The sequence below is a fragment of the Aethalodelphis obliquidens genome, unplaced genomic scaffold, assembly GCF_003676395.1.
Source record: "Aethalodelphis obliquidens isolate GAN/ISIS:26980383/991018 unplaced genomic scaffold, ASM367639v1 scaffold6, whole genome shotgun sequence".
NCBI classification, from domain to species: Eukaryota; Metazoa; Chordata; class Mammalia; order Artiodactyla; family Delphinidae; genus Aethalodelphis; species Aethalodelphis obliquidens.
In genome coordinates this window covers 55,458,337-55,478,396 of record NW_020837950.1, presented here as the reverse complement: position 1 = coordinate 55,478,396, position 20,060 = coordinate 55,458,337, and the positions used below count along the sequence as shown (strand labels likewise).

The following is a 20,060-nucleotide window of genomic DNA, read 5'->3' as shown; positions in this document are numbered from 1 at the left end:
CATAGTACAGTCACAGGGACCATAGTACAGTCACAGGGACCATGATAAGATGGATCATTTAAAATATATCATCATCTATGTAACTATTTTTATCATTTCTTTTTTTGATCTGCTGGGATCCTCAAAAACAGAAGTGGCCTGTGCAATGATTTTCATTATTGAAACTGTATTTCAGCAGCTTTATTGGTAAATTATTAGCTAATATTATCAATAGCTGCCTCTGTTAAATCTGGAACACAGCATTTTTTTTTTTTTTTTAGTTTAGGAAAACCGAAGGAGATTTGATTGCCTCTGATATGTGCTTTCTCCTACCATTGCTACCATGTTTCCCTCCAAGAACAGCTTCTCTGTGTGTTGTTTTTCTGTAGTTCTGAATTGTGCCTCAGGCCTGGGGAAGGTTTTATAGCTTTTCTAGGTTTGGGATAAGAAACTAGTTTTCTGGGTTTCTTGCTGCTCCCGGTTTTATACTCTGATTCTTCCTTGCTGGCCCTGTGAGCAGGAAAACCCCTCTGTGTGCAGGCACCTAAGGTTTAACTGCTTCATCACTGCATGACCACTCTTCACAAACTGTGCTCGTAAATACTGGGTTAAATAAAACTTCTGGTAGAAATTCCTAAAAACGTAAAACTACTGGGTGAAAAGATTAATGATTTTCCCACCAAAATCTGACTCCCTAACAGCAAAACCAGATCAGTGATTACCTTATTTTACTCCCCAACCTTACTGTAAAGTGTCTCTTCACATAGCAGTGTGGAGAACTCATGTAGGAGTTTTTCTTTCTGGTCAGAACCTTTGAAACTTCCTCAGTGTCTGGATTGTGCTGAGGTTTCTCCTATTAAACAATCCACTTTGCTTCTGTCAGCACCCGTATCAAGGACCTGAGGAAGATGTCTTGCTCCCTTCAGACAAAATGACATGTAATGGGTGTCATTTCCATACCTGGTTGGCCCAAGCCAAGGCATCCTGAGTAGGAAAACTTTTACTTTCTCTTGCTAGTTAACTGTTGTCCTTTCGTATTCTGCATCAGTAAAAGTGTTTTTTGTTTTGCCCTCCACCCATAAGTAGGTCTGGCTCTTTATTATTTCAGACTAGAAAGTCAGTGGGCACGTGGCTCTCCTATTTTTCTTCTTCCCAGGGAACCTCACCTCACTTGATGTGGCATCTTTTCAGAGATGAGGGTGGGATACCGTAACTGAAGACTCTTAAGGAAAACAATGCATCTTTTACTGTTTTGGAGCTCCATAGAAACTTGCATTTTTTAAAAAAGACTCAATTTGTTTTGATTCAGGTGGCCAAAGCAAAGGTCCCCTCGGTCATCTTTTGATTTTTACATTTTATGGTCCACTTCCTTACAGTAGTAAACTCTTTAAACTTTTAAAAGTAGAATAGCAAATGTAAAGTTCAGATTTTGTTGTCTTTCTTTTTTGAAGATGGCAAGTGAAATGCCACAGGATTTGATGAATAGTATTCCAAGACTAACAACGTGGGGTTCAGTGAGGTCAGTGGGGTGTCGTGACTCTCTTTGCTGCAGAGGAAAAGTATTTCAGTTCATAGCAAGTTGCCAAGAATGAACTTGAGCTGCTCCCATTAGCCAGCATAGCATTTCACTTCTCTCTGTGGTGCGCTGCTAATTTATTAGACGCTCCATAGGTTGAGGGGTCTGGAATGGTGGAATTGGAAAAAATGATTGGGTAGTGCTTACACAATTATAGTTTTGGTTTAATTTTCATTTAGAATGAGTGACTTTGATGTTTTGTAACAGTTTCCTTAGTCCACAATAGCAGAATAAGCCAGTCCCATGATATTTGTGAAAATCAAATACAAAGTTCTAAGAATTCCCGTATAATATATATATTTTGAAGTTCAACCATATGGAACCATCTTAGAATATTTTTCATGAAACATACACTTCTGAGGTTTGCTTTTTCATTTGAAAGTGGCCGTGTGCAAAACTTAATTTTAGAAAAATCAAAGTAAAAATTAAAACTATGGCTCCAAAATCCTTAAACATTATGTAATTTAACTATTTAAACATTATTTAATTTGGATTCATCGAAAATAAGAGTTTGACCTTATTCCATCTTAAATTGCATTTTCTCTGTATGTACATTTTTTCATATTTTCAGAGATTTATGGGAGTTCCCTGAAATCTATATAGGTTTTTAAAAATATACTAACAGAATAAAAGTTAAAATTATTAAAATGCTTTCTGGAAATAATCTGTTTTTATTTTAATCAAAATGTCTTAAAACATACATTATGTAGTAAACTTTTCCACTTGTTTAAAAATCTCTCAAAGTATAGGGCTCATTGGCCATACGCTTTTTTAAAAATTGTGGTAAAGGGACTTCCCTGGCGGTCCAGTGGTTAAGACTTCGCTTTCCAGTGCAGGGGGTATGGGTTCGATCCCTGGTCGGGGAGCTAAGATCCCATATGCCTCATGGCCAAAAAACCAAAACATAAAACAGAAGCAATATTGTAACAGATTCAATAAAGACTTTAAAAATGGACCACATCAAAAAAAACTTTAAAAAATTGATTACAGTCAATATTACTAAGTTTTTTGCATTCAGTGTGTTTAGTGGTATGAAATGATATTTCTGAGCTTCTAATAGAGTGATCAAGTTCATATCTAAAATTAAATCCATGGTCTAAATTTAAGAATATCAAGATATCTAACATAGGTATATCAAAGTTTGCAATATTTTCTTTAGTAATTTCATGTTGTGTAAACATAGATCTCAGGTGTGCCCGCAGTGAGAATTTGGAGGCACCTATTTCAAGTCCAGTAAAGCTAAAATGCTTCCAATTCAATGATTAAGGGTTACAAAAAAGTGTGCTTGAATTGGCATCTAGGTACTACATTCATTCAATTCTTTTGCCTTTCCTAATGACCTTTTCCTAAGTCCTCTTCCTGTGCACTCCCACCAGAGGTCTTTCTTAAACCTGTGTGCACTCCCACCAGATGTCTTTCTTAAACCTGTCTCCTTGTTTTATTTTCTTCCTACAATGTCAGTATCTGGAATTATCTTATGTTTTTTTCTTAATGTTTACTTGTCTTTCTCATTTACACTAGTAAAATAGAAGAGGCAGTGATTTTGTGAATCTATTCGCAACTGCATTCCCAAAGCCCAGGACAGTAACTAGAAGATGGTATGTGCCCCAAAAATATCTATTTAATGAATGAGTAAATTAGCTTCATGGACTGCCTACTTTGTGGCACCTTGTAACGTCAGCTTAAAATCAACCTTACAGTTGTCATCATGTTTCTGTATGTTCCTTGATGTTTTTGAAGAAAACACAAGCGGACTTTAATGATATTCAGTGTCAGAACATAATTTAAAGAAAGAAGCAGATGCGAAGAACTCATCTATTTTCCTTAGTTAAATGAGAAATATTTTGCTGTTAAGTACACTTCAATATTATTTATGTTACTGTGCTTATTGAATCTAACTACTGGTAGGTAAATCTCATAGTGCAGTATGGGATATTTGGCAGTACTGTTTTTCCCTTCTGAATGTTGAAGGTGGTTACCTGTATGTAGTTCTCAAGGCAGAGTTTAATATTATGTCAGTATTTGCATCCGCTTGGGATCTGCTTTGAGATATAACATACATTCCTAACCTGCCCCTGACTTTTTCCTGATGAGCTTTGGTAACTAAAAGAATGCCTCGGTATACCAGTCAGAAAGATCTGGTTAATGTCAGCTGTAATTGCAAGAAGCAGAGTTTTTGTCAGTAACTTTAGGAAGTCTAACCTAATTTATATAAAATACTAGCCATATTACTAATTTATGTTATGGTATAAGAGTTAAAGATGAAGGGTTAAAATTCTGATTCCACTATTTAATAGCTATGTCATCTTGAGCAAGTCACTTATCTTTTCTGTGCCTGCTTTCCTCATTTGTAATCTAGAGATATGAATTCCTAGATCATAATGTTGTTACAAGAAACAAAATTACTAATATACCTTAAGTATTCTGAACCGTAGAACAGAGCCTACTAGTAGGCTCTGTGTGTTTCAGCTATTATATTATTTCCATTTACATTGGTTTTTAAGCTCAATTTTTTTAGCTAGTTTTAAGATGAATTTTCATGTTAGTCAGAATTTGAACATTGCTATGAGCCTATGCAAAATGTAAACGGTCAGTATCTAAATCTACCAGATACTTAAAAGTAATCATTACTTGGATTTGCACCATATTGTACATCAGAACCTATGTACTGGCGGTGTCCAAGCAAGAAAAAAGATCTGTGTTCTTAGAGTTAACGCAAGAAAATCCCTGTTCACACCAGGATAATTTGATATGTAGACAAAAATATTTCCTGGAAACTTACTCATCACAATACCTTGCACTAATGAGGGAAAATATCACATGCATAATGTGAAAAAAAACCCTAAGAACATCAGCTTGTCTTTAATATGCAAATTAGACAAATAACTTTACTGTTTATCAGCATGTTGACTTATACACGTAACCTTCAGCTTTAGATTGTGTGGGACAGCAGGTAGCTTTGTCCTCAGAGTCTAAGAGAGGCAGGCTTGCCCTAAACATGCTCCAGCCAAAAGGGTAGCAGCTTAATGTAGCCTAGGCTGATTTGCAAACCTCATACTCTAGTTTTCAAGTAACTTCTGTTTATTAAAGCCATTTACCCAGTGACATCCTTTAAAACTGGAGTTACATCCTGGGGTAGTGGAATGAATGAGTGGAGTGGGACTTAACCCAAGTTTCCCAAACCTATCACCTCAGTATCGCTGGATCTCAGGGTTGGAGTGGGGATGGGGTGGAAACACTGGCCGTCTAGAGTACCAGTTTCTCTCCTGAGCAGTCTACACAGGCCTCGCAGACAGCAGACAGACAGACAGACATCAGTGAAGATAATAATGGCCTCCATTATGAGCAGGGTGATTGTATGAGTGTGCTAGGACTGTAACAAAGTACCACAGAGTGGCTTAAACAACAAAAATTTGTTGTCCCGCGGTTCTGGAGGGTAGGTGTGAGCAGGACTGTGCTCCCTCTGAAGTCTCCAGGGAAGGATCTGTTCCAGGCTTTTCTTCCGGCTTCTGGTAGTTCCTCGCTGTGGCAGCATAACTCCACTCTTCACCTGGCATTCTCCCTGTGTTTGTCTGTCTCTACAAGGCCATGTTCTTAAAAGGACACCAGCCATATAAGATTAGGGACCCAGACTACTCTAGGAACATTTCCAACAGCCTTATTTCCAGATAGAGTCATATGCTCTGGTACTGGGGTTAGGACTGCAACATGTGAATTTGGGGGACACAATTCAATCCATAATAGGTGACCATATGTTTTTATTGTCCCAGTTGGGTCACTCGTGTAAGTGAAAGGGAGTGCTACTTGTCGTGTGGTAACTGGCATAGAGACTGCTGTAAACAAACCTGAATGTTTGGTCCCATTTTTCAGAGGTTCAGTGAGGTTGCATGACTTCCCCAGAGTTACACCTAGGAGAGGATGAGCATTTTTCAAACTCAGAACAATCAGATTCTAAAAGAGGAGAAAAAGCCCATGTCTGTAGTGGAAATTTCTGTATTACGACAGCAGGTAGAATGGGGAATGAATTTGTTATGCTCCCTTCTCTAAAATTCCTTAGTATTATCTATATTTCGTTCCTTGCTCAATCAATTTTGGCTATCATGAAAGAAGATAATAATTCAATATACTACATTAGGTTTAATTAACATATAACTAATCTGATGACTAAATCTTTGATTTTTTTTTTTGTGCTGGCTATGCTATTGGTCTTTGGAGAGTAATACCACATATAAAGCTCTGTGATACAAAGAGAATAGCTGTGAATATTAAATTAATTTATGATTGCTAAAAATTTGTGAAACGACTTTTCCTGTCCACCACTTTACTGTTTATCATGCTTTATCTATTATCTAGATTGATTAGATTGTTAATAGATAAATAGGAATTAAACATTTTAGCCTTCTTATCACTAATGTAAAACACTTACTTTGAAAATCTAAAAAATTACTTTGCTTTTCATACTTTATGAAGAAGAAAATAAAACATTATCTGGACTTCGATGATGCAGGAGTTAGCCCCATGAGCATTAGCATCTTGCTGTTTTCTTCCAGTTCTTTTTCTCTGTGTGTGCATGGTTGAAGGTTAATGATTAAGAAATCAATTAATAACCGTTCCTGCTACTACTCCTGCTGCTGATGCTATGAATATTATTTTCATTCTTGCCATCGCCTTCAAGGAATAAAGTTCTAGAAATATAAGAGAAGTGAAATTAATATGACTTCAGAGGTTAGATGTAGGGAGAAGTGAGTAAAAAAAAGGGCATCTTGAATGGCTGTTTCAGTTTCTTTTTTGATAGCTGGATGATCGTGGTATAACTAATCAGGACAGGATGTACAGGACACAGAGGATCAGCGTCTAAAGCCCAGGAATGCTGAATTTGAGTTGTTTGTGAGATATCCAAATGAAGATACCGGGTGGGTGTATGGATATCTCAAGGCAGAGGTTCAACAGAGGGATCTGGAATGAAGATAAACACATATTATCGACTTAAGGTTAAAATAAAATATTTTCATAGTTTTTCAAATAAATTGGACTCTAAGCCTTTATTTTGCGCGTGTATGAAAAGCCACACCTTCCCAGTTCACAACCATAAGGTAAAGAATCCAGGTTGATTTACTTAGTGCAAAAGTTGATTTTGTCTCACAGAAGAAATTGGCGAGTCTGGATAATTCATTAGAGTCCTGTTCTCGTTAGTGTTACCATTGTTATTTTTAGATTTTTGTTTTTTCTGTCTTGGGTGGTTGTCATTCTCTCACAGTGCCCACTTCAGACAGAGTTCAAAGGGAGTGACCTGGATGCTCCTCAAGGAGCAGCTAGGTAAGCTGCTGAGCTGGGAGCTCTGCCCCAGTTGCTTCCATGTGATGTTACTGCCAACAACACAGCGTTCAGAGAACAGGGCAAGGCCCCCTGTGCCATGCAGCCTCCAGGCCCAGGAACGTGGCTGGACATTTTGTGAAGCAACTGGGGAGAGGTCAGGGAAGGCCATGATGAAAAGTGACCATTGGATTGAGCCACTAGGAGCTCATTGCTGACCTGATGGGGGCGTTCGCTGGCATAACTCAAGTAATACGTGATTGAACGAGAATGAGAATCAAATGGGATGTGAGAGAGCAGAGGATCGGCACACTACTTGTCAAAAGGCCTGTCTCTGAGGAGAAGGAAATGAAAGAATCAATAAATGAAACAATGAATAAATGAAAGTCAGGAAGTGAGTGACTCTGAGGTACTGTCCATTCTGAATAATTAGGCGTTGACCAGTGGGACGCTTCAGATTCCTCCTGGAGATTGAATTTTGTCATATCTTTGTCAGCTTACAGTAGAATGTTTTAGAAAGTGTGATGCGTGTGAGTATGCTTGCTTGTTTTAAAAAAAATGGTTTGGCTGTTTTCTAAATAAGAATCTCTAGATACAACCTCGACTCAGTTATAACAGAAGATGGTTCTGTTTAACATACACCAATTTTATGAAGTTCTTTTAAAACTCATCTCCTTAACTGAGATAGACTATGAAATCTTTTTTTTTTAAACAGCTTTATTGAGGTATAATTCACATATCATACAATCTACCTAAAGTGTGTAATATATTGTTTTTAGTATATTCATAGATATGTGCAGCCATCCCTACAGTCAATTTTAGGACATTTTCATCTCCCTAAAAAGAAACACATTACCTGTTCGCTATCACTCCTGTGTTTCCCATCTCCACCCCCAGCCCTAGACAACCACTAATCTACTTTCTGTCCCTATTCTGGACTTCCATATGAATGGAATCATAATATGTGGCCTTTTGAGTCTGGCTTCTTTCACTTAGGATGATGGCTTTTTTTTTTTAACGTCTTTATTGGAGTATAATTGCTTTACAATGGTGTGTTAGTTTCTACTGTATAACAAAGTGAATCAGCTATACGTAAACATATATCCATATATCCCCTCCCTCTTGCATCTCCCTCTAGGTGGACACAAAGAACCGAGCTGATCTCCCTGTGCTATGCTGCTGCTTCCCACTAGCTATCTATTTTACATGTGGTAGTGTATGTATGTCCATGCCACTTTCTCACTTCGTCCCAGCTTACCCTTCCCCCTCCCCGCATCCTCAAGTCCATTCTATACATCTACGTCTTTATTCCTGTCCTGCCCTGAGGTTCTTCAGAACCTTTTTTTTTTTTTTTTTAGATTCCATATATATGCGTTAGCATATGGTATTTGTTTTTCTCTGACTTACTTCACTCTGTGTGACAGGCTCTAGGTCCATCCACCTCACTACAAATAACTCATTTTGTTTCTTTTTATGGCTGAGTAATATTCCATTGTATATATGTGCCACATCTTTATCCATTCATCTGTCAATGGACACTTAGGTTGCTTCCATATCCTGGCTATTGTAATTAGTGCTACAATGAAAAATGTGGTACATGACTCTTTTTGAATTATGGTTTTCTCAGGGTATATGCCCAGTAGTGGGATTGCTGGGTCATATCGTAGTTCTGTTTTTAGATATTAAGGAACCTCCATACTGTCCTCCATAGTGGCTGTATCAATTTACACTCCCACCAACAGTGCAAGAGGGTTCCCTTTTCTCCACACCCTCTCCAGCATTTATTGTTTCTAGATTTTTTGATGATGGCCATTCTGACCGGTGTGAAGTGATACCTCATTGTAGTTTTGATTTGCATTTCTCTAATGATTAGTGATGTTGAGCATCCTTACATATATTTGTTGGCAATCTGTATATCTTCTTTGGAGAAATGTCTATTTAGGTCCTCTGCCCATTTTTGGATTGGGTTATTTGTTTTTTTAACATAGAGCTGCATGAGCTGCTTGTAAATTTTGGAGGATAATCCTTTGTCAGTTGCTTTGTTCGCAAATATTTTCTCCCATTCTGAGGGTTGTCTTTGCGTCTTGTTCATGGTTTCCTTTGCTGTGCAAAAGCTTTTAAGTTTCATTGGGTCCCATTTGTTTATATTTGTTTTTATTTCCATTCCTCTAAGAGGTGGGTCAAAAAGGATCTTGCTGTGATTTTTGTCATAGAGCGTTCTGCCTATGTTTTCCTCTAAGAGTTTTACAGTGTCTGGCCTTACATTTAGGTCTTTAATCCATTTGGAGTTTATTTTTGTGTATGGGTTAGGGAGTGTTCTCATTTCATTATTTTACATGTAACTGTCCAGTTCTCCCAGCACCACTTACTGAAGAGGCTGTCTTTTCTCCATTGTATAATCTTACCTCCTTTACCAAAGATAAGGTAACCATATGTGTGTGGGTTTACCTCTGAGCTTTCTATCCTGTTCCATTGATCTGCATTTCTGTTTTTGTGCCAGTACCATACTGTCTTGATTACTGTAGCTTTGTAGTATAGTCTGAAGTCAGGGAGCCTGATTCCTCCAGCTCCGTTTTTTTTGTTCTCAAGATTGCTTTGGCTCTTCAGGGTCTTTTGTGTTTCCATACAAAGTGTGAAATTTTTTGTTCTAGTTCTGTGAAAAATGCCATTGGTAGTTTGAGGCATTGCACTGAATCTGTAGATTGCTTTGGGAAGTCTGGTCTTTTTCACAGTGTTGATTCTTCCAATCCAAGAACATGATATCTCTCCATCTGTTTGTATCATCTTTAATTTCTTTCATCAGTGTCTTAGAGTTTTCTGGATACAGGTCTTTTGTCTCCTTAGGTAGGTTTATTCCTAGGTATTTTATTCTTTTTGTTGCAGTGGTAAATGGGAGTGTTTCCCTAATTTCTCATTCATATTTTTCATCATTAGTGTATAGGAATGCAAGAGATTTCTGTACATTAATTTTGTGTCCAAATTTATTCAGTAGCTCTAGTAGTTTTCTGGTATCATCTTTAAGATTCTCTATGTATAGTATCATGTCATCTGAAAACAGTGACAGTTTTACTTTTTCTTTTCCAATTTGGATTCTGTTTATTTCTTGTTCTTCTCTGACTGCTGTGGCTAAAAATTCTAAAACTATGTTGAATAATAGTGGTGAGAGTGGGCAACCTTGTCTTGTTCCTGAAATTAGAGGAAATGGTTTCAGTTTTTCATGATTGAGGATGATGTTGGCTGTGGGCTTGTCATATATGGCCTTTATTATGTTGAGATAGGTTCCCTCTATGTCTGCTCTCTGGAGAGTTTTTATCATAAATGGGTGTTGAATTTTCTCGAAATGTTTTTCTGCATCTATTGAGATTATCATATGGTTTTTCTCCTTCAGTTTGTTAATATGGCGTATCACGTTGGTTCATTTGCATATATTGAAGAATCCTTGTATTCCTGGGAAAAACCCCACTTGATCATGGTGTATGATCCTTTTAATGTGCTGTTGGATTCTGTTTGCTAGTATTTTGTTGAGGACTTTTGCATCTATGTTCATCAGTGATATTGGCCTGTAGTTTTCTTTCTTTGTGACATCCTTGTCTGGTTTTGGTATCAGGGTGATGGTGGCCTCGTAGAATGAGTTTGGGAGTGTTCTTCCCTCTGCTATATTTTGGAAGAGTTTGAGAAGGATAGGTGTTAGCTCTTCTCTAAATGTTTGATAGAATTTGCTTGTGAAGCCATCTGGTCCTGTGCTTTTGTTTGTTGGAAGATTTTTAATCACATTTTCAATTTCAGAGCTTGTGATTGGTCTGTTTATATTTTCTATTTCTTCCTGGTTCAGTCTTGGAAGGTTGTGCTTTTCTAAGGATGGGTCCATTTCTTCCAGGTTGTCCATTTTATTGGCATATAGTTGCTTGTAGTAATCTCTCATGATCCTTTATATTTCTGCAGTGTCAGTTGTTACTTCTCCTTTTTCATTTCTAATTCTATTGATTTGAGTCTTCTCCCTTTTTCTTGATGAGTCTGGCTAATGGTTTATCAATTTTGTTTATCTTCTCAAAGACCCAGCTTTTAGTTTTATTGATCTTTGCTATCGTTTCCTTCATTTATTTTTCATTTAATTCTGATCTGATCTTTATGATTTCTTTCCTTCTGCTAACTTTGGGGTTTTTTCTTATTCTTCTTTCTCTAACTGCTTTAGCTGTAAGGTTAGGTTGTTTATTTGAGATGTTTCTTGTTTCTTGAGGTAGGATTGTATTGCTATAAACTTCCCTCTTAGAACTTCTTTCACAGCATCCCATAGATTTTGGGTTGTCATGTTTTCATTGTCAGTTTTTTCTAGGTATTTTTTGATTTCATCTTTGATTTCTTCAGTGATCTCTTGGTTATTTAGTAGTGTATTGTTTAGCCTCCATGTGTTTGTATTTTTTACAGATTTTTTCCTGTAATTGATCTCTAGTCTCATAGCATTGTGGTCAGAAAAGATACTTGATATGATTTCAATATTATTAAATTTACCTAGTCTTGATTTGTGGCCCAGGATATGATGTATCCTGGAGAATGTTCCATGAGCACTTGAGAAGCAAGTGTATTCTGTTGTTTTTGAATGGACTATCCTATAACTATCAATTAAGTCCATCTTGTTTAATGTATCATTTAAATCTTGTGTTTCCTTATTTATTTTCATTTTGAATGATCTGTCCATTGGTGAAAGTGGGGTGTTAAAGTCCCCTACTATGATTGTGTTACTGTCGATTTCCCCTTTTTTGGCTGTTAACATTTGCCTTATGTATTGAGGTGCTCCTATGTGGGGTTCATAAATATTTACAATTGTCCTATCTTCTTCTTGGATTGATCTGTTGATCATTATGTAGTGTCCTTCTTTGTCTCTTGTAATAGTCTTTATTTTAAAGTCTGTTTTGTCTAATATGAGAATTGCTGCTCCAGCTTTCTTTTGATTTCCATTTGCATAGAGTATCTTTTTTCATCCCCTCACTTTCTGTCTGTATGTGTCCCTAGGTTGAAGTGGGTCTCCTGTAGACAGCATATATACAGGTCTTGTTTTTGTATCCATTCAGCTAGTCTGTGTCTTTTGGTTGGAACATTTAATCCATTTACATTTAAGTTAGTTATCGATATGTATGTTCCTATTCCCATTTTCTTAATTGTTTTGGGTTTGTTATTGTAGGTCTTTTCCTTCTCTTGTGTTTCCCACTTAGAGTAGTTCCTTTAGCATTTGGTGTAAAGCTGGTTTGGTGGTGCTGAATTCTCATTGCTTTTGCTTGTCTGTAATGGTTTTAATTTCTCCGTCGGATCTGAATGAGATCCTTGTTGGGTAGAGTAATGTTAGTTGTAGGTTTTCTCCTTTCATCACTTTAAATATGTCCTACCACTTCCTCCTGACTTGCAGAGTTTTTCCTCAAAGATCAGCTCTAACCTAATGGGGATTCCCTTCTATATTATTTGTTTCTTTTCCCTTGCTGCTTGTAATATTTTTTCTTTGTATTTAATTTTTGATCGTTTGATTAGTGTATGTCTTGGCGTGTTTCTCTTTGGATTTATCCTGTATGGGACTCTCTACGCTTCCTAGACTTGATTGACTATTTCATTTCCCATAATGGCGAAGTTTTCAACTATAATCTCTTCAAATATTTTCTCAGTTCCTTTTTTTTTTCCTCTTCTTCTGGGACCCCTATAATTCAAATGTTGGTGCATTTAATATTGTCCCAGAGGTCTCTGAGACTGTCCTCAGTTATTTTCATTCTTTTTTCTTTATTCTGCTCTGCGATAGTTATTTTCACTATTTTATCTTCCAGGTCAATTATCCATTCTTCTGCTTCAGTCATTCTGCTATTGATTCCTTCAAGAGAGTTTTTAATTTCATTTATTGTGTTGTTCATCTTTGTTTGTTTGCTCTTTAGTTCTTCTAGGTCCTCGTTAAACGTTTCTTGTATTTTCTCCATTCTGTTTCCAAGATTTCGGATCATCTTTAGTATCATTACTCTGAATTCTTTTTCAGGTAGACTGCCTATTTCCTCTTCATTTGTTTGGTCTGGTGGGTTTTTACCTTGCTCCTTCATCTGCTGTGTGTTTCTCTGTCTTCTAATTTTGCTTAACTTACTGTGTTTGGGGTCTCCTTTTCACAGGCTGCAGGTTCGTAGTTCCCATTGTTTTTGGTGTCTGTCCCCAGTGGCTAAGGTTGGTTTAATAGGTTGTGTAGGCTTCCTGATGGAGGTGACTAGTGCCTGTGTTCTGGAGGATAAGGCTGTATCTTGTCTTTCTGGTGGGCAGAACCACGTCCGGCGATGTGTTTTGGGGTGTCTGGGACCTTATTATGAGTTTAGGCAGCCTCTCTGCTAATGGGTGGTGTTGTGTTCTTGTCTTGCTAGTTGTTTGGCATAGGGTGTCCAGCACTGTAGCTTGCTGGTCGTTGAGTGGAGCTGGCTGTTAGCATTGAGATGGAGACCTCTGGGAGAGCTTTCACCGTTTTATATTACGTGGATCTGGGAGGTCTCTGGTGGACCAGTGTCCTGAACTCGGCTCTTCCACCTCAGAGGCTCAGGCCTGACACCTGGCTGGAGCACCAAGACCCTGTCAGCCACGTGGTGTATAGCACAGGGAACTCTTCTCGGGGCTCCGTGGTGATCTGCTAGTGTTGGTAGGCCTTCTGCAGAGGCAGGGGATGGCTGTGGCTCACTGCAGGGACAAGGACACTGGCAGCAGAAGTTCTGGGACGTACTCCTTGGCATGAGCCCTCTGGGAGTCTGCCATTAGCCCCACCAAAGAGCCTTTAGCCTCTGAAATCTTTTTTAAAAAACAAAGTATCAGTGAAACAGTGATCCCTGTAACGTGCAGTATAGTGACAGAACAAATTGACTGATAGGAAATCTTTTTAACAGGTTCTTAAAATTAGATTTAATTTGGGCTCAAATATTAAAAGGAAAATGCAGCGAGCCTGAATGTTGCTTGTTTCTGAGTGCTGGAATTGCTCTGGGCTCACAGCCTCTCCGCAGGAGGGAAAGCCTCGTCCGCCACCCTGAACTGCCCCAGGTGTTGGCCCTGCTGTGCCTGAGCCTTTTCTTGGCAGTGCAGGAGAGGTTGTGGTGGCCAGGATCTGGTGCGGGAGGAGTGACGGTACGTGCCTGCTTTGCTGCTTTCGATTTTTCTGACGGGAAGCTTTCCTTTATCTTGTAGGTGAGCGTCCCTATCAATGCCCTTACTGTGAAAAAGGATTCAGTAAAAATGACGGGCTGAAGATGCACATTCGTACTCACACCAGGGTAAGATTATATTCTCTCTCCTTAATATTTATTATAAAATCCATACTTATTTTAAAAAGTTTTAACTTTACCTGAGAAAAGAAAGGTGGTATATCCAAAATCATACGTTTATATTCATGATGAACATTTGGGAATAATTTTTTTAGACACAACAATGAAAGAAACAGAAATTGAAACTCCCAAAGCATCCCCATTCTTTGAATTGTGAACCATTTTGTAGGAGTAATAGGAGTTATAAAGGACACACTGCCAGGTAAATAGACTGTAGCATTTTAATACTGAAAAATATAAGGGTGCTGTCTGCAGAGTGTTTGCCAGTGATGCAGATGCCAGCACTTCTTGAACAGAGGTGCGCCTGTCAGCATGTGACCATTAATTAATGCATATGAGCAAGTATATTTGCAAGAAAGACATTGAAAATAATTAGAATTATCACGGGAGGTGGCGAACAAGGAAGGACAGCTTCTTGCTCTACGGGGCATGCCCGGTGCTGTCTTTCATTCTTTTTTTCCGAGGATGCCCTTTGTGCCTCTGCTGTCAGCACCTCTCACTGGACTCTTGTCATTCTGTTACTTATGGCTTTTTCAGACTCAAGCATCTGCCTCACATGCTATAAAAATAAATGAGCAGCTCACCTTCCATGCAGCTACGTTTCTTAGCTCACTGTTCAGTTTAGGACACAATTGGATACTTTACATGAACTTTCCACTTGAAAATTTGATGTTTTTAAATAGCTCTTCTTGATGTTGCTCTGTCCCATCTTTTCACCACATTACCTTTCACACAGCTCTGTTCAGCTTGGTCTTTTAAAAGTCCTTATGGTCTGTATGTAAATGCCATATTTTTTTCAAATTTTAAGAGACATGCCTAATCCCCTTAAGAGCAATTCTAATTTAGGCTTCTCCTGGATTTCGCTTTTTACCTGAGCTGTAAAATGAAACTTGAGAGAAAACACATAATAATAATACCTTTCCAGTGTAATAATATGCTAGCTTTCCACTTCAGTTCTGTAGGCCGTAAAAGATAACCTCTGAGGTCCTGTTAAGAAAATACTCCTCTTTGTGGTGGAGGAGAGAGGAGGCTTCTGTGCTCATTAGAGCAAGTCCACATTGAGCTTCTCATATGATATAAAATGTCATATTCATAGTATATGGATATTAGGAACTGGAGTAATGGCTAAATATAAAATTCCTTCATAGACCATGAAGGATTAGACAAATGTTACTGTTCACAACATGACTTAAATGTACATACTCAAAATATTTATTTCACGGCGAGCCCTATTAAAGAGGTTTAAGTTAGTTTAGTTTAGGAGGTTGTTTTATGTGTGTGCAGTTGTCACAGTAGTGCCAGTAATGTGTTTTGAAGATATCAACCAACAGGCAAAGGAGCCCTGGTTTCTCTTATCAAAACTCATGAGGTTAACGAAAATCTGGTACTCTATAATTATACCTCAGAAGAGGCTGTTCAAATTACTGCAGAGAAAAAATTACCTTTTGTGTTTTCTCAAGAAAGGGTGATATGATATTTCCAATTCACCTATTTTGGCTTTTACTTTGTTTTAACATAAAGTTTATTAATAAGAATAATACTAATAGTTAAATACAAAGGCCACTAATCACACGCTAGGTACTATATTCTAGAAGTTCACATTTATTAATTCATGTAAGCCTCACAACAATTCATTAATGCATTTAACAATTCACTTAAGCCCCTACGAGGTAGGTATTATTATGATCTCTTCTTTAAAAGTGAGAAACTGAGGCACAAGCAAGTGAGTAGCAGAGTCGAGATTGGAACCCAGGTAGTCTGGCTTCAGAGACCACCCACTCACCTACTGTGCACACACTACAATGCCTTTTATTCAATTAATTCAATTAAATATTTTCTCATTCCACTGACTCTGATATACTTTCCTGTATATTTTCTTTCTTTCTTTCTTTCTTTTTTTTTTTTAATTTTACTTATTTATTTATTTTTGCTGTGTTGGGTCTTCGTTTCTGTGCGCGGGCTTTCTCTAGTTGCAGGGGCCACTCTTCATCGCGGTGCGCGGGCCTCTCACTATCGCGGCCTCTCTAGTTGCGGAGCACAGGCTCCAGATGCGCAGGCTCAGTAGTTGTGGCTCATGGGCCTAGTTGCTCTGCAGCATGTGGGATCTTCCCAGACCAGGGCTCAAACCCGTGTCCCCTGCATTGGCAGGCAGATTCTTAACCACTGCGCCACCAGGGAAGCCCTCCTGTATATTTTCAAACTAAGCAAACTGCAGTAATGAACCCAGAAGTTCATTTAAAATTTTTTTAAAAGTCTCACGTTCCTTTGAATATTTGGGCCTTGAGTCCAGGATCCCGGAATGCCTCAGGGTGTCCAGGTGCTGGTGGTATCTTTTTAGCAGCTCTCAGGCACTGACTTCCCAAAAAGAAAACAAATCCCAGCCTGTGACTAAGGGAACACCAGAGAAGGCCTCGACTAGAAGCCCCAAGATTTTAGACAGAATCCCATACAATTAGTAGAGAGTACTAGCAAAGGAAGAGGGTAAAGAGGGACAAAGAGGCCTTTGGGGTTTTGCTTCAAACCCTTTTTAAATTTTTCTTTTTCACTCATTATTCATACAGACTGCATCATTTTGAAATCCTGTTTCCTAAGCATTACAGATGTTCTTAGCATATCAGCAACTTTTCAAAAGCTAGTTAAGGTTATTAGCTAATGCAATCAAGTTAACATCAGAACCAAAAGAGACTTTTTAAAAAGCATTGTACAGGAAGTCTCTGAAAGCTTGTATTTTTCCAATATTATTTGGGTTTGTAAGACTCAATTCAAAAGATAACATTACATTTGGATTGTAACACTTTTCAGTTTCAATCTTTTATTCTCCTTACATTTAGTATTTAGATAGCTCTAGCTCCAGACATTTTTTTTTGTCCTTATATCAAAAGCTTTTAATTCCATTACAACAACTGTATCATTCAGCAGGTTGAGTCTTTGAGAAGTTTTGGTGAGACAACACAAAATTGCACGCCACGCGAGCCCCCCCGATTTGCATTCTGTGAAACCGCACAGACGCCTTAGGGAAGGAACACAAAGTCCTTCACTTTGGGAATTATTTATTGGGTCCAGCAAGGGCCCCAAGCGTGGGAGATGATTTTGCTAAAATCTAAATTTTGCTCAAAGGCTAAACAATCGTTAGTCTTTCACGGAGAGGCCAGGACTCAAGGCGAGGGCAGGTAATTTATTCATTTCCTACAATATATTCTCTTTATTTTTAGTTTCCAGCACTTAGACTATGATGTACTAGATATGTCCTTCTTCATTCATCCTGCTTATATTTCTGGTTTATTATTACTAAATTTGGGAAACTTCTCAGCTTTTTTCCCCCAAATATTTCTTTGGTCCCTTTCTATTTCTCTTTTTCTAATAAGGTGCCAGTTACATACGTTGGAATGTTTGATATTGTCCCATAGCTCTTGGTAGTTCTGTTCTGTTTGTCTCTTTGTCTCTTTGTGTTTCTAATTTCTAATTTCTCTTGGAGAGTTTTCAGTTTCACTGATTCTTTCCTCTACTGTGCTCAGTCTGCACATTGAAGGATTTCATCTTTGATATCATCATGTTTTTCATTTCTGATACTTCCATTTGGCTTTTTAAAAATAGCTTCCATGTCTGTGTTGCAGTTGTCCATTTGTTCATGCACGTTGTTCACCTTATCACTGGATTCTTCGACAGTATTAATTACAGTTATTTAAATTCTCAGGTGGTTCCACCATCTGGGCCATCTTCCAGTCTCGTTGTGTCCTCTATTCTGTCTCTTGGTAACGGGTTGGGGGAGGGTTTGCTTTTTGTGTGTCACACAGAATTTTGATTGAGTGCCTATTATTGCACGTGAAAGAATAGTATAGACTGAGGTAAATACTATTTATGCCTGGAAGTGGGCACACCTCTTCTTCTGCCAGGCCCTTAATACGAGAGGTTGAGCTAATCCAGTAAGTAGTTACGCTGGCTTTGGGTTATGTTGTTGCTATAGTTACCGTAGGCTTTCATCTCCTCCCCCGGTGGTCTGCCATTTCCATGATCTTAGTGGGAGACCTGGAGCGCCAGGGGATTCCACAGTAGTTCTGCTCCATCATCAGGTTTTAGCAGACCCTGCATGTCTTTGCCACAGAAGTGCTCTTTGCCTTTGCCTGTCAGCTGGTGCTTGTAACTCAGCACTAGACCCGAGTGGGGTCGGGGGTGGGCTTGGTGAGCTTCAGTGAGGGTGTTGGCCTTGTGAGCAGTTCCTTATCTCTCTCTGTAGGTTCTCTCCTCAACCACCTTCTCGCTTGGGTGATAAAGGAAACAGCTTTGGGGAAGGAGTAGGGCCTCTTTAGGCTGGGGTTGGACAGTTGTCTTAGTTTGGACACTGTGGCTTCAACCAAGACTTATAAAACAGCCTCAGTGATAATATTAATTTTCCCGGGACTTTTAGGCTTGGAGATGCTCCAGACATAGTTCCAGGACCACCCCCCCCCACCCCATCTCTGTTGTCTTTTGTCTAAAAGGTCTTCTTGACCACCCTAAACTATATCTGAGGTATAAATGTCATTTCTTAACTCTTTATGTGTAATATCTCAAGTCCATTTTGGTACATTATACTTAGGAACTATAGATCACCTGAAAATCATGGACCTCAGGTTTATATTGTTAAGACACATTGAGCCAAAACACTGGCTGTCAGTGAGTTAACATAAGTACTCATAAGTATCCGTTTTGTAAACATTAAGTTCAAAGAAATTGTTTTTGGTAACCTTTTACCACAGAAAGCTTCATGTCTCGTTTAATCACTTTTGATGTTCAACATGGAAAACACCTGGACCAATTAGAAAGTTATTCCAGAAACCTTGCCTTTGGAACACCAGTTAAAACACCCAGTTGGCTTACACAGGTTTCAGGGTTCTAGGATCACAGCTGAGTCTCCAGCCTTGTTTGTAGGAACAACCAGATTAGTTATTAAACATATTAAAATGGAATTAATTGCCAGTGGTTAAAAGTAATGGCCAGTCTCTTATGTCATTTTATATTTTGTTAATTTTCTTTCGTGAAGCTTCCTGTCCCTGATCCTTAGGCAGTTCAGATGTTTGCCGGGTTTACAAATGTGTGTACATTGCACTTCCTTTAGACACCTTGTAGTGAGACCCTGGGTCTCCAAGGCCAGACTGGAGTGGGTGTCTTGGACATCAGGCAGTTCTGGATTTATCTGGAGGCTTCGGGGTGGTACAGCGTTGTAGCAACTTGTAAAGTATGCAAAAATTCAGACCACAGCATCCAGCTGGTGAATCATGTGGGAGCAAGGTAAGCTTGATGTTGAAGGAAAAAGAAGAGCGTTAATTTCTTATGGGTGAAGATGTTGGAGGAGGGAGATTGAGCAGCGGGTGTCAAGGGGAAGAAGAGGCAAGAAGGAGCTCCCTAGCTCCAGGAGCATGGGATAGAATTCTCAAGGTAGCCTTGGTTAAGAACAGAACGAGGTCTTTTAAGGAAGAGAGCCAGCTTGGAATCCTCATGAACACATTATGAGGCATGCCTAAAAAACTTAGGTGACAGATGCAGAAGCAAGTCTGCTGAATCAGGTAGCGGGTAGGCGAGTTGATTCCAGAAATGCTGGAGAGAGAGGGTGGCATTTGAGCTGAGCTCTGAGGACGGTGGAGGAGGGTATGCTGGGCACATGTAACCACATGGACAAAGTGAGAGCAGTACGTACAGACCCAGTTAGGGTGGCCTGTCCCCTGGGACCAAGTCCGAGGATGCACATTGAGGTCTGACTGCAGCTGAGACAGGCTAGGACCAAGGAGTTGGTCTGAATCCTGGAAACATATCTTGTTTTGAGTGGTGTGTCTTACTTTGAGGGGTGGGTCACATTGTCGGCTCTCTTTTGGAAAGGTTGCTCTGAAGTCATC

The 20,060-nt window shown here is 38.8% G+C and overlaps 1 protein-coding gene across 2 annotated transcripts in view; it reads left to right on the top strand.

Annotated features, from left to right (window-relative positions):
• Positions 1-20,060, top strand: part of PRDM5 (PR/SET domain 5) — a 220,956-nt gene that overhangs the window by 156,155 nt on the left and 44,741 nt on the right. For both annotated transcript variants that reach the window (XM_027103618.1, XM_027103617.1), the window contains one exon: positions 14,054-14,139. In XM_027103618.1, the coding sequence (XP_026959419.1) occupies positions 14,054-14,139 (86 nt within the window). The remainder of the gene's footprint in view (positions 1-14,053; positions 14,140-20,060) is intronic.